The sequence below is a fragment of the Sinocyclocheilus grahami genome, unplaced genomic scaffold (assembly GCF_001515645.1).
Source record: "Sinocyclocheilus grahami isolate Dianchi unplaced genomic scaffold, SAMN03320097.WGS_v1.1 scaffold1081.1, whole genome shotgun sequence".
Lineage (NCBI taxonomy): Eukaryota > Metazoa > Chordata > Actinopteri > Cypriniformes > Cyprinidae > Sinocyclocheilus > Sinocyclocheilus grahami.
Genome location: NW_015506260.1, coordinates 121,062 through 135,535, shown reverse-complemented (window position 1 = coordinate 135,535; position 14,474 = coordinate 121,062). Strand labels below are relative to the sequence as shown.

The following is a 14,474-nucleotide window of genomic DNA, read 5'->3' as shown; positions in this document are numbered from 1 at the left end:
GTAGCTTGTTTATTGCTAGTCCAAGCTAACCATCATGGACTAGCTAATGTCCAGTTTAGAGCAGCAAGAAACCACAGCTACCGGATTATTATGATGGATTTTTCCGCAGGGTTAAGCTAACAGTAAACGGATGCTAATGGGAAGTTTGGAATGAGCAGATTGTCACATTGAAGTGAAATATTTCTGCGATTGGCACAAACAGCGTTAAAATGTCAGAAATATATTTCACAGTTCGCGTCAGCACAGCTGCAAGCATTCAGTTGAGCAATACAGTATGCTTTCATGTTAGCATGGCATGGCGCCATGAAGTGTGAGGCATCGCTAATTAGTTTGTTCCATGCCGATGGTGATAGTGACAAGATACAGAACTACCGCGCTCTCTCTCCTCACAGCACTGAGCATCTGCACTCAAAGGATTCCCCAGTAATCCATATTTAAAAGCTCATAGTGTTAAAACACATGACAGCTTGACGTTGACGGAATACAATACCTGATTTTATGTTAGATTTGGTTGGTACAAAAAGTCATGATTTGGTTCAATAATATGAATTAATTGCTTTATGAATGAGCAATCTTTATGGTACATTAAACATCAAATGCCAATATCATAGTATATTCATATACCATGGTATACCATGATTTACCATGGTTTGTGTCCAAAAAAGACGTTAACACCATAGTAAGTGTTTATGTGTGCTTGCATGAGGTACAGCAAATGTAAAAAATATGATACATTTCATGTTTCTGTAAGAACATTTGAAACATTTCCTATTAAAAGCCTCCAGTTTCCAGAAGACCACACCATGAGAAAAACAGAGAGAAGACAACCACAGAGTTTGAAGTTCAAGCACATATAACAAAACTACAAAAATAGTTCTCAGAAGTACAAATAGAGCGTTTGAAGTTTTAGCAACTATATGCAGAATGTCTTGGAATGCATGAGCCAGAAACATTTGATGTGTTATACTTTGGATATTTTAGTTTAAAAACAACATTAAACAGCATGTTCAGTATATTTATTGCCGTAATATGATATACTTCTGAGTTAAACAGGATATTCAATGAAAAATACATTACAAAAACTGAAAAGTCTGGAGTCAGTTAGATTTTTGTAATTTATTTGAAAGAAGTCTCTTATGGCACTGACAGATGCGGACAAACAGCAACAGACATGTTTGTCCGGTTTTGTCAAATCAATGTTTTTTTTAAACCCTGTTGTAGTATATTGGTGTTGGTTGTCACTTGTTTTTGCTGATTGAACATGTTGAATCACAATTTTTTTTTGTGTGTGTGTGTGTGTGTGGGGGGGGGTTGTAATGTCTGAGAAGCAACGTACTGTAATCTGGTGACTATTGTCATTGGTCTGCATCCATTGGTGCAGTGTAAATTCAGCTTTTATTCTCACCAAATCTGCATTTATTTAATAAAAAAAAGAGTAAAAAGAATAAAAAAAATGTGCGATATTATTACAATTTAAAATAACAATTTTCTACTTGAATATATAAAAGTGTGATTTATTCCTGCAATGGCAAAGCTAAATATTCAACAGCAATCTTCAGTGTCACATGATCCTTCAGAAATAATTGTAATATGCTGATTTGTTGCTCAAGAAACATTCCTATCTATGTTGAAAATAGTTGCTTAATACTATTGTGGAAACCATGATACATATTTTTTCCAAGATTCTTTGATGAATAGAATGTTCAAAAGAACAGAATTTATTTGAAATAGATTTTTACACACTAGAATTATGGAAATCCTACCGTGAGTTTTAGAAAATAAAGTAAGTCATGCAGGTTTAGGACAACATAAGGCTGAGTAAATAATTACAGAATTTTCTTTTTTGGCTGAATGATGAAGAGGAACAGGTTAAAGAGATTGTCAGAGGAAATACAAAAAGAAAGAGAGACGTATACAGAAAGAGAGCGTGGCTTAAACCTAGCTGAAATGCTTTCTCTTTGCGTTTCACATAAACACAGCTTCTCTCTCTTTACTCGGCCCACTCATATGTTTCTATTTAAGGCTTGGAGAGCAGTCTATCCTGATTGGCGTTTTTCTCTCTCCCCGTTTCAGCCAGATGGGAGGAGGGACGGAGAGAGAGAGAGAGAATGAGGGAGGCCTGTTCTTGCTCGTCTGTTGAAGAAAAACTTTCTATCCCTCCACTTGCGAGTCACGTCCCCTACCGTAAACAGCTCTCTTCCAGCCTCTTTTCCCTTCCTTACATCCCTCCGTTTCCTCCCAAAAAACTTCACTGTATTATGGAGACCCAGCATCACCACGACCCTATCGAGCTCTCGAGTCCCTGAAGGAAGTCTACCTCGCCTTGCTTTTTTGTAATCGTCTTTTCCCCCCAGTCAAATGCGTGTCCAGCGAGGGCGAAGGTTCGTCTAAATGGCCCGTCATTGCGGAGCATGCACAGTCAGCAGGAGTTTGATTTGCGCTAGGCTAAGGAGTGCGGATGGCGGTGTACAGGGGTCAAGCCGGAGGTCGCTGGCAGGGCAGGGTTGGCGGGGGAAGTGCGGGGATGGCGGGACGGTGGCTGACAGCCTGTTTCTTCCCTTTGCCGGCAGGACTGGACAGCAGTGAGCCTATGGTGCTGGAGCAGTACGTGGTAGTGGCCAACTACGAGCGGCAGGAGAACTCCGAGATCAGCCTGAAGGCTGGAGAGACGGTGGACGTAATCGAGAAGAGCGAAAGCGGTGAGTCCCTCACACACACTGCAGCTAATTGGCTTACCACGTGGTTTTTATTGGCTAAAGCTTGTGTATACACAAACCACAAACACGTAGAGTTGCCTCCACACATGAATGCTTTCAGATGCAAAATGTCAAGCAGGTCTGTTTTTAGCTGCCTCATCTTTTCAGATACTTTATTCCTTTTTGATGTATAACCCCTCCTTTGGTCTTTGTCCTAAGATCCCCTGGTTTCCTCTTCTGACATCCCTCTCTCCCTGTAAAGCTACAGTCTCATTCTTGGCTCCACCTGGAGGTGTCATATGGCCAGTTTTCTGGCCAGTAGATCTCTGCGATGGTGGCCAGATTGATCTGGAATGTCCATGAGATAGGCATGAGAGGTTTGTTGGTTGAAACGTGTGCTAATGGATCAGGGGTCACACAGTTAAGAGTTCATGTAGAATGTAGAGATTGACAGTAACAATTGAAAGTGTAGAAAGAAAGCCTTGAGTGTTGTTTTTATCCCTTTGGTTTCTGTTTTCCCAGATTAATGTCCTTGCTAATGCTGTTAATGTTCAAACTTAGTGCAAACTGTTCATGCTAGCGTATCTCGTAGCCTTGTGCAGTAGAGTTTGAACATTGAATCTTCCAATGTTATGAACTATGTCTGTAGACAAGGTTGCCAAACATTTGAACACAGCGTTAGAGAGCTAGCAATGATAAAAACCAGGCTCTTAAAAACTAGCCTCTTACTGTTGTGAGTAATCATTTTATCTTTTCCTTTAAATCATACGGAAGAGGGTGGGGAGGATTAGGCGGAGTTGTCAGGAGTTATCAAGATGAGCAAAGATCCAGTAAACCCATTTGAATTTAATTACATCATTGAGCAAGACCAACTCAAAGAGAGCTTGACCTTCTGATTTCAAACATAATTCTTTGTCAAAACTAGTCTAGACTCAGTCTCATGGGCATTCTCTGTGAGACGCTTTATTTTGTAGTTTGTTTGCTGCCTGTTCTATTGACCTTGGGTGTTCTCATGCTGCAAATTTAGAAAAGTGTTTTCTTTTCTTTGTACAATTTTTATTATGCAATGCCAACATATAGGCCAATTTTTCAGAATATATACAGGAATCTTGCTTTTCCATGAGATGAATAGAGCTAAAATACATTATGACCATCATAGAGTAATCATGCCAAAAGTCGAAAAAAAGGAAAACTAGAACAATAGTATAATCCCCACCAAATGGCTATAATGTTATATTTATTATTTAAAGTTAGGTGGATTTTGGCTGACTTTCAATGTTTTTATTATTCATGTTGGGGGTATCACACTACAAGTAACTCGAGTTATGTAATTAGATTACTTTCATTACTTTTAAATTTACAATGAAGTTACTTTTTCAAATAGGTAATGCAAGTTACTTTGTTTTCCCATTTATTCAATGACACTTGGGATTGGGATTGTGTTGGGACTGAGGCTGAGGCACTTCCTTTTGGTGTGAAAGAGCCTTTAAAAATCTAAAAATATGAATCTAACTTTTGGATTTTTTGTTATTAAAAAACAAATAAGCGAGCCCAGCCCAGGTGACAAAAAGTAACGCAAAAAGTAACATAATGCATTAATTTCCATAAAAAGTAACGAATGCAATTACTTCCTTTTTTGGAGTAATGCAATATCATAATGCATTACTTTTAAAAGTAACTTTCCCCAACACTGTTCATCAGCTGGAAAAAAGGTGATTCTGAAAGTGATTCCACTATTATTTTTTAAAACCTTATAGTTATCATTAAAGTTATCATTCATGGTGTGACTAGCCTTTCTTTTTACTGTAGATCACTAGTTTATTTGTTTAAAGGGATAGTTCACCCAAAAATGAAAATGTGATGTTTATCTGCTTACCCCCAGGGCATCCAAGATGTAAGTAACTTTGTTTCTTCAGTAGAACACAAAGATTTTTAACTCAAACCGTTGCAGTCTGTCAGTCATATAATGTAAGTGAATAAGAATCACGGCTTTGAGAGTCAAAAAAACATACACAAACAAAACCAAATTAAACCCTGCGGCTCGTGACGATAGATTGATGTGTAAAGACACGAAACGATCAGTCTGTGCAAGAAACTGAACAGTATTTATATAGTTTTTTTTACCTCTGGTTCACGCAATGTCCAAACTGTCCTGAACGCGTTCGCATCTTCTTCTTCAGTCGGCGCATGACGCGTCTAAGGACCATTGACACTCCTAATTGAGATTGTAGATAGAGTGTCAATGGTCCATTTGAGAGATAGGCGGTGGTAATGCACTTATAAATCTGCGATCTGCCATAAAGCAAGAAGAAGGAGAAGACGCGTCACGCGCCGGCTGAAGAAGACGTGAACGTGGTCAGGACAGTTCGGACACTGCGTGAATCAGAGGTAAAAAACGATATAAATACTGTTCAGTTTCTTTACACATCAATGTATCATCACGAGCCGCAGGGTTTAATTTGGTTTTGTTTGTGTATGTTTTTTGACTCTCAAAGCCGTGATTCCCATTCACTTACATTATATGACTGACAGACTGCAACGGTTTGAGTTAAAAATCTTTGTTTGTGTTCTACTGAAGAAACAAAGTCACCTAAATTTTGGATGCCCTGGGGGTAAGCAGATAAACATCAAATTTTCATTTTTGGGTGAACTATCCCTTTAAGCAGAGTACAGATTTTCAGGCACAATGAATTATACTAGTTGGATAATTGTGACCAGCGATTCGGAGACATCCAGACCTAAGATTCTTGCTCAGAATGTGATTGTCCTTGAGAAAGAAACACTTGGCTTCCTCAGCCCTAGTTAAATTCCAGCTGTTTTACAGTGCAGGCAAAAGCATGACAACTTCACTTGGGTTGGGCAGAGATGAACCACGCAGGGCTACAGGATTAATGAGCTTGAGAAACAGAAGCAGAGGGTGTCTGAATGGGAGAAAAGAATGGAATCTAAACACAGAATCGTTTAAAGGAGTAGCTCAAACATGAAGAAAGTCAGTCATACATGTTTGAGCTGTTATGAAGGTGAACAAATGATGACAGAATTGTTATTCTTGAGTGAATTATTCCTTTAAATCAACCTAAAGTAGCCTAGGCCAATTTCTGGAGTGAACTGTCTGTCCTGCTTTGACTCCAGAATTCCTCAAATGTTCAAAGCACTTATTGAAACTGAAGATTAGCTGCAGCAGCTTGATATCTCAGCATTAGAAGCCCATCCTCCAAAATCCAATCTCTTCAGCAGGCTTCCATATTTTTGTGCTATAGTAAATGACTACCCTGGTGTGTCTGTCAGAAGCAGCACATTTATTACCCATGGATATCATTCAAACCAACTTTTTAATGTGGCTGAAATTGCATTTATAAGAAGCGATTGGCAGAAGTCAGGCTGCTCTGGCTTCCCTCTAGGTCATGGAGAGGGAACGATGGAAAAATCCCCCTTGTCCTTAGTTCCATAATAGGCTAATGTATCTTGCAGGGCCTCAGAGTCTTACAGAGCGGTTACAGAGTCACACATCTCAAACCAATACCAGCAGAATGCATTTAGAAGTTTTCGTTGAATGTCTGTAGTATAGATAACAGTCAAAGCAATCAAGAGTTTATAGGTCAGCGTGCTGTTTTTCTCATTATTTTATGCTACTCGATGGAACAAGGACACTTTTGAACAAATTCTACAAATAAATTTGATAGTTATTTGTGGAATAGGTTGTATTGTATGTCAATGGCGTTTACTACAATTGATTTTATACCTGGCATGCCATTTTTTTGACATGGCAAGTTACATTTTGGTGTGTTTTTCACACAAAGCCTATTGTATGGTTTTAGAAGACATGGAATGTAGCTGTATTTTCTATTTTTACAGTACTTTAATGATTCTTTTTTGAAGCTACTGTGAATAGTCGTCTTTAAAAACAAGACTTTGCTCTCATTTCAAACTTTTACTCCTACAAAAATATTACAAGTGAAATCAGGCCTCAAAATATTGTAATGTACAATGTAAAGTTGGTTAATACAGCCTTGCACTGAAGTAGTATTCTCTTATGTGTTCAGTAAGATGTTTTTATTTTATTTAAATTTTTTTTAACTTTTATTTAGCAATAATGCATTTTACTGATCAAAAGTGACAGTAAAATATTTATAATGTTAAAGAAGTTCTGTTCTCAAGAACTTTCTAATCATGAAACAATCAGTTAAAAAAATATCACAGTTTCCTCAAATTTTAAGCAGCACAACTGTTTTCCAAACTGATAATAACAAATGTTTCTCTAGCACCAAATCAGTTATTTTTGAGGGATCTTGTGACTGGAGTAATGGATGCTGAAAATTCAGCTTTACCATCAAATTGGAATAAATAAAATGTTTAAAATATATTCAAATAGAAAACAGTTAATTTAAATTGTAATAATACTGTTGTCACGGTTGCACTACAGGGAGACGAGGAGTACACAAATCCAAAGAGATTTAATTATAACAAGGAAACACGGGAAACTCACGTAACACAAGTAGACATGAACAATACCGGACCCTGAACTAACAACCGGGAACACTATTTAAACACATGACAAGACGAGGGGATGACGAGACACACCTGGGATCAATGGAAATAAATGGGGAACACCTGGAATTAAATCAACATAATCAGGACAGGAACCGGAAACTAACCAAATATGGGCATAAACACTGGCACACAGGGAGCACATGGGGAACAAAACAACACAAGCCTGACATGATGCCCCCCCTCAGCCTCTACGGCTGGAACCCTACTCCCCCCCCAAAAAAAATACTTGGGGATGCTTGCAGGCTCCGAGGCCCTCCGTGGGCCATGACAGGGGACTGGAGCCCTCCCTGGGCTTAACTGGTGATCCCGGAGCCCTTCCTGGGCTTAACGGGGGATCTGGGGCCCTCCCTGGGCTCGACGGGGGAACTGAGAAGCGCTTACGAGGAGCTGGCACTGGGGCGAACTCAGGGGCTGGAACCGACACTGGAGCGAGCTAGGGCTGTGCAAAAAAACAAATGCGATTTTCATGCGCATCTCATCAGTTAAGCCGGTTCTTTGATTAGTAGTAAATCTCCAGCACATGCTTTCAGGTGGAGCGGCATTTAATACACAGAGCCGTAGATCACTGACAAGCTACGCAAAAAATCGCGTTAATAAATCAACAATGAATCGCCTGAGATTTTGAACACGATTTTGCGTAGCTTGCCATTGAACTACGGCTCTGTGTAGTAAATGCTGCTCCATCTGAAAGCACGTGCTGGAAATTTACTACTAATCACAGAACCGGCTTTACTGACGAGATGCGCATGAAATTTCTGGGGTGAGGACGGGTGCCAAGAACCCCGGGGCCAGCACCATGTCCATTATCGCCGATTGACATGCTGGAGCGAGCTCTGGGGCTGGAGCAGACACTGGAACGATCTCGGGGGCTGGAGCCGACACTGGAGCGAGCTCTGGGGCTCGAGCCGACACTGGAGCGAGCACTTGGGCGCGCTCTCGGGCAAAGAAGAGGGCCCTGAGCCAGTCATTTCTCCTTCTCCTCTTCTGATTCCGGGTGAACTGGGCAGCCGGCGGGTTTGGGTCAATGGCGGCCGGCGGGCTTGAGAGAGCCGCTACCAATGGGCTTGACAACGGTGCGGCCAGCGGGCTTGAGTGAGCCACGGCCGGTGGGCTCATCTTCGGAGCGGCGAAACGTGCGGCGGTTTCCATGCTTCGGGGAAAACAAGGAAAACAAACAAAAAAAAAAACTTTCAAAATGGAAAAAAAAACGGGGAGAAGGGGCACCACTTACTATTTTGTCCGGTCCAGTATTCTGTCACGGTTGCACTACTGAGTGGAGTGAGGAGCAAGGAACAGAGGGAGACGAGGAGTACATCAATCCAAAGAGATTTAATTATAACACGGGAAACTCACGTAACACAGGTAGACATGAACAATACCGGACCCTGAACTAACAACCGGGAACACTATTTAAACACATGAAAAGATGAGGGGATGACGAGACACACCTGGGATCAGTGGAAATAAACGGGGAACACCTGGAATTAAATCCACATAATCAGGACAGGAACCGGAAACTAACCAAATATGGGCATAAACACTGGGACACAGGGAGCACATGGGGAATAAAACACAACACAAGCCTGAAAATTGTTTTACTGAACTTTTGATCAAATAAATGTAGCCTTGGATAAGCATAATAAGCATTCATAAACATACTGACCTCAAACATTGTATAAATTCTTACATTTTGTAAGTTATTAGTGATTATTCTAAAGAAACATTCCTTGTTCCAGTCAGTATTTGAGCGTGTTTAATTTTTTTAAACTCTTGGTTTTTCCCAAGGCTGCTGTGCTTCCTGAACAATGCTCTACTATGAAAATTGCTCTGTACCATCAATATTGTGAGGTTCCCTCCCATCCTCTTGACTCTCTCTCCCCTGGGTCCATTCATTCAGCTGGTAACCACCGCTTACTGAAACAGAATCAATAGTGAGCTGCTCACGGTCTCGGGTAGACTAGTTTGTCTTGGCCTCGCTCCCATTGGAGATCCGGTCCGCCGAGAGCCACGCTGAACCTGGACCAAAGGCTTTAAACTTGCATGTAGCTCTGAGGGCGTCTGAATGGATCTTTATAATAATTAAAAATAATAATTTGTTACATTTATATAGGGCTTTTCTGGGTACTCAAAGCGCTTTTACATGAAAGGGGGGAATCTCCTCAACCACCACCAGTGTATAAACCTGGTGCTACACCTCACAGGGGTCTCTATTGTTTAATTGATTAAGGTAATTGCGATAATAGTCTTAATAGTAAGTAGGCCACAGAGCTGAAATAGCTTTAAACATTTTGAAAATTGACTGGTCATTACATTTATTTATTATTTATTTATTTATTATATCAGTATCCAGCCATTCAACCTTAAAGGGATAGTTCACCCAAAAATAAAAATGGTAATTTACTCACCCTTTAACATGTATTCTTCTTCCTCTTGTCTTCTGCATAACACAAAAGAAGTTTTTCCATATAATGAAAGTCAATGGGGTCCAAAACATTGTTGGAGTTTTCAGTTAATTAATTGTATTTTTCATGTTTACATAAACAAAACTGAAAATTCTGTTATCATTTCCTAATCCTTGTGACGTTTCCAAACCTGTATGCTCTCATATTCAAATATTGCGTTTCTATTTTTCCATTGTTATGTAAATATGTTTCTATTTATTCACTTGCGTTTCTAAGTAATTTTTTGTCATGTGTGTGTTTTTGATTGATCGTTCTCTCACTGATTACTTTTCTGAACCGTACTTGCCAGTTTCCTCAAAAACATCGCGCTCTGTTCTATGAACCGGTCCAGGAAAACAAGTCTAGGAAAGAAATAACATGTTTATGCTGATCTAAGGCCAGCTGTTCCTGAACAAATCTCAACCACTGGAGCTCTTGAAATAAAAACCACAACAGTGATCTAAGATCAGTGTGCATGAGCGACCGACATCATCAACCTTTGAAGTTCAGACCAAATAGAGCCCCCTTTGTCAGATTACACAAAACCCATTCTGGTCCTAAGCCCAAAACCTGATATTCCAGCTTTTCAGGAAAGAACTTGAGTGTGACCGAATGTAGGCCAGACTCTCCACTGGCCTGGATTTTAGAAAACGTCAGCTGAAATATCCTTCCAGTGATTTCAACCTGAGCTCTGTTAGATTAGGAATCAGACATATGACTTTTTATTGTAGGCAGTTATATTGATAGATAATATTGTGGTAAAAATTAGTCGAACAGTAATTATTTTTGGCATTCCAAATGTGTGTCAAATAAAAGCATTTTGTTATTAGTAAAAGCTAAATGCTCTGCTATAAAACCATTTTTTTTGGCTTGCTGTCTACTGCTGTTCCTAATCATAATGGAAGTGATTATAACACTCTAATCTACACTACAATTAAAAAGTTTAGGTTCAGTAAAATTTTTGTAGTGCTTTTGAAAAAAGTCTCTTATACTCATTGAGTCTGCATTTATTTTGAAATATTGATCAAATAAATATTATGATTATGTGAAATATGATTGCAATTTAAAATAACTGTTGTGATGGCGAAGCAGAATTCAGTAAGTGTATTTAGAAGCCTCAAACAGACAACTTTATTTTTTTAAGTAGAAATCTTTCATAACATTACAGATGTCTTTGCTATTTTCTTAAAAATTATTTCATAAAGTAATTGCAAAGTTAATCATTTTGTAAAGTAAATAATATTAAAATTAAAATATTTTTTAGGGGCCAGTGCTTGGCTGCTGTAGTTCAAAGTGAACGAGTGATTTCTTTCTCTCTTTCTCTTCTGTCAAGAATGATTGCAGGCCAGAGTGTGAACTTAATAAAAGCAATGTGTTCCATTTGGATTTTTTCCCCCTTTCACTTCTGGACCTATTTTAAGCATTCTGCCCTCTCTCTGTGTAACTCATCTACAACAACATTCACTTATATACAGTAATATAGGAATGTTTTCATACATTTTTTTTGTTTTGTTTTCATTTTTGTTTGCTACTTCAGCTCCAAAATAAGAAAGTGAAAGGCTCATGTATTTTTGCTTGTCTGGTGTTTTTTTCTCCTTCTTGCTGGTGTGGATGGAGGGAATGTGTGGTGAAAATTTCAGCTTTGAAGTTCAGGCCAAACATCTGTTCACTCTCTTTTGTCTTTGTCTTTTTCGTTCAGCTGTTCTCAGTTCTTCCCTTTACTTTCCTCTCATTCATTTCACTTCACTGTATTTTCATATTTTGTAATGTATTAGTATTTTTGGATCATCAGAGCTAAACATCAAAATTATATCTCACCTGAGCTCAAATCAATAAGTGTATTCAGCAGGATATGGCCAAATATTGAAGACCAGGGGGGACGAAATGTCTGAAACCCATTAATGTTGGGATTGTTGGTGTTTATGGCCCTGCCTGTGGGCATTATGACCTCATAATCAAGCCTTCATTTTCAGGCCTTTAGTGTATTACAGTATATGTTGCTGTCTTTATTGAAAGACGTTCAAATTAAAGCTAAACAAAATAATATTGCTGTAGCAAAGCACTTCACAAACCTCGTTGGGTCTGAAGGATACGAAATGTGTAAAATGTACCTAGTGACATCATGCTTTCTTTCTTTCTGTCTTTTTTAAATCTTTAGTGCATTAATTTTTCCAATTGTTTGTTTTTTTTGCTTGTTTTCTTTTTGAATGCTCATTAATTCTTGTTTCTTTTTTTCTGTGCATTTTTTCTCTCGCCCACTTATTTATTGTTTGTCTGTTCGTTCTTCCTTTCATTCTTTTGTAACTTCTTTCATTAATTTGTGATGCAAAGGAAATTTGCATATATTATGATCGTTTTTAAACTGGCCTTCAATTCTCGAACCGAACAAGTGATCCAAAACTCCTACAATTGGTTTAGCTGACATGGTGAATTGAATGGCATGTCACCATATTCTAATTTGTTGAGATAGTGAATTGGTGGGTTTTTGGTAAATGTGAGCCAAAGTCATCACAATTAAAAGAACCAAAGACTTAAACTACTTCAGTCTGTGTGCATTGAATTTATTTAATACACGAGTTTCACAATTTGAGTTGAATTACTGAAATAAATGAACTTTTCCACGACATTCTAATTTATTGAGATGCACCTGTACACACACATATCAGGTGAGATAATCTATTTTTAGTTGCACTGAACCCTTTTGTCAGTGCTAACCCATATGTTATTATTCCTTCCATTGAACAAAAAAGGACATATTTTGAAGAATGTTCACATTGCTCTAGTCTATTCAATACAACAAAAGTGAATGTGCACAACATCGTCCCATTGGTTGAACCAGTAGTTCACATTTTGAATTGCACAAGAATTGTTTTGATAGTGCCAACATGTCTGCACATTAAAGGGGTCATATGATGCTGCTAAAAAGAACATAATTTGGTGTATTTGGTGTAATGAAATGTGTTTATGTGGTTTAAGGTTAAAAAAACACATTATTTTCCACATACTGTACATTATTGTTTCTCCTCTATGCCCTGCCTTTCTGACACGCGTAGATTTTTACAAAGCTCATTGTTCTAAAAAAGCGAGGTGTGCTGTGATTGGCCAGCTATCAAGTGCGTTGTGATTGGCCGAATACCTCAAGCGTGTGACGGAAATGTTACGCCCCTTACCATATTGTGATGATGCCCTGTCAGGCCGGAACGATGATTCAAAAACATGAAAACCCATTATAAACAAGGCATTCGTTGCATCGAGTGGGGACATAATTATTGTTATGTTGCGTTGCATCTAGAGTGAGCAGAGGCCGGGGGCTAAAGTGAGGAACGGCCGAAGGGCTAGAGTGAGCAGAGGTGGCAGATTCGACGAAGGAGCGTCCGGCGGGCTTGCGGCAACCACATGTGACGACCCCGGGCTGGACTCCACTTCGTCCATGGTGAAAGCCGATCCGGCGATCCAAAGCGCAAAGTTGTAGTATTTCCTCAGCAACCAGCACAGATCAGCTCCAGGCATGACGAAGCAGATATCATCCTCTTTTGGAAGACCAAACAATGTAGTTTCACTTCCACGACGAATCACACAGTGCCTTCACAACATGGCGGCGGCAACAATAATACTACAGCGAGAATAAAAGTTACGCCTTCTTTCTTTGCGTGAACATTTGGGCGGTGTTATGCAAATCTTCCCACATAGTGATGTAGATATGTGGGGGCGTGTTAGAATGAGCCGTTTTAGGTAGGCATGGCTGACTCTTAACTTTTATAAAGATTATCTCTTTGGATTTGAGACTTTAGTCTTTGCAACTTTACAGATCTTCTTTATGCATCAAGAGATTGTAACACTCCAAAGAGAAAGGAAAAATTGAAATAGCATCATATGACCCCTTTAAACTAGAACACTAGGATTTAAACACCAACACCAAGTCTTATCTAACCGTGTACATAAACAAAAGCTCACACGACCCACTACCAGGTGTATCAGAACAAAGTTCATGGCACACACATGCAGCTTTCAGAAGAAACATTTCTCAGAAGCAGATACACGATTTATTATTCAGAAAAGCCTAGATCTTTTGCTTTGAAGAGCAAGCCCACCTGTCTCCACTTCGTCCATGGTGAAAGCCAATCCGGCGATCCAAAGCGCAAAGTTGTAGTATTTCCTCAGCAACCAGCACGGATCAGCTCCAGGCATGACGAAGCAGATATCATCCTCTTTTGGAAGACCAAACAATGTAGTTTCACTTCCACGACGAATCACACAGTGCCTTCACAACATGGTGGCGGCAACAATAATACTACAGCGAGAATAAAAGTTACGCCTTCTTTCTTTGCGTGAACATTTGGGCGGTGTTATGCAAATCTTCCCACATAGTGATGTAGATATGTGGGGGCGTGTTAGAATGAGCCATTTTAGGTAGGCATGGCTGACTCTTAACTTTTATAAAGAATATCTCTTTGGATTTGAGACTTTAGTCTTTGCAACTTTACAGATCTTCTTTATGCACCAAGAGATTGTAACACTCCAAAGAGAAAGGAAAAATTGAAATCGCATCATATGACCCCTTTAAACTAGAACACTAGGATTTAAACACCAACACCAAATCTTATCTAACCGTGTACATAAACAAAAGCTCACACGACCCACTACCAGGTGTATCAGAACAAAGTTCATGGCACACACATGCAGCTTTCAGAAGAAACATTTCTCAGAAGCAGATACACGATTTATTAGTCTGTTTTGCAGGAACACCATCTTTCTCAGAAAAGCCTAGATCTTTTGCTTTGAAGAG

The 14,474-nt window shown here is 39.2% G+C and overlaps 1 protein-coding gene across 1 annotated transcript in view; it reads left to right on the top strand.

Moving 5' to 3' along the window:
- sh3pxd2aa (SH3 and PX domains 2Aa) overlaps positions 1-14,474 on the top strand; it is a 43,043-nt gene that overhangs the window by 12,794 nt on the left and 15,775 nt on the right. Inside the window, exon 3 of the mRNA XM_016251998.1 lies at positions 2,571-2,699. Coding sequence (XP_016107484.1) covers positions 2,571-2,699 — 129 coding nt within the window. The remainder of the gene's footprint in view (positions 1-2,570; positions 2,700-14,474) is intronic.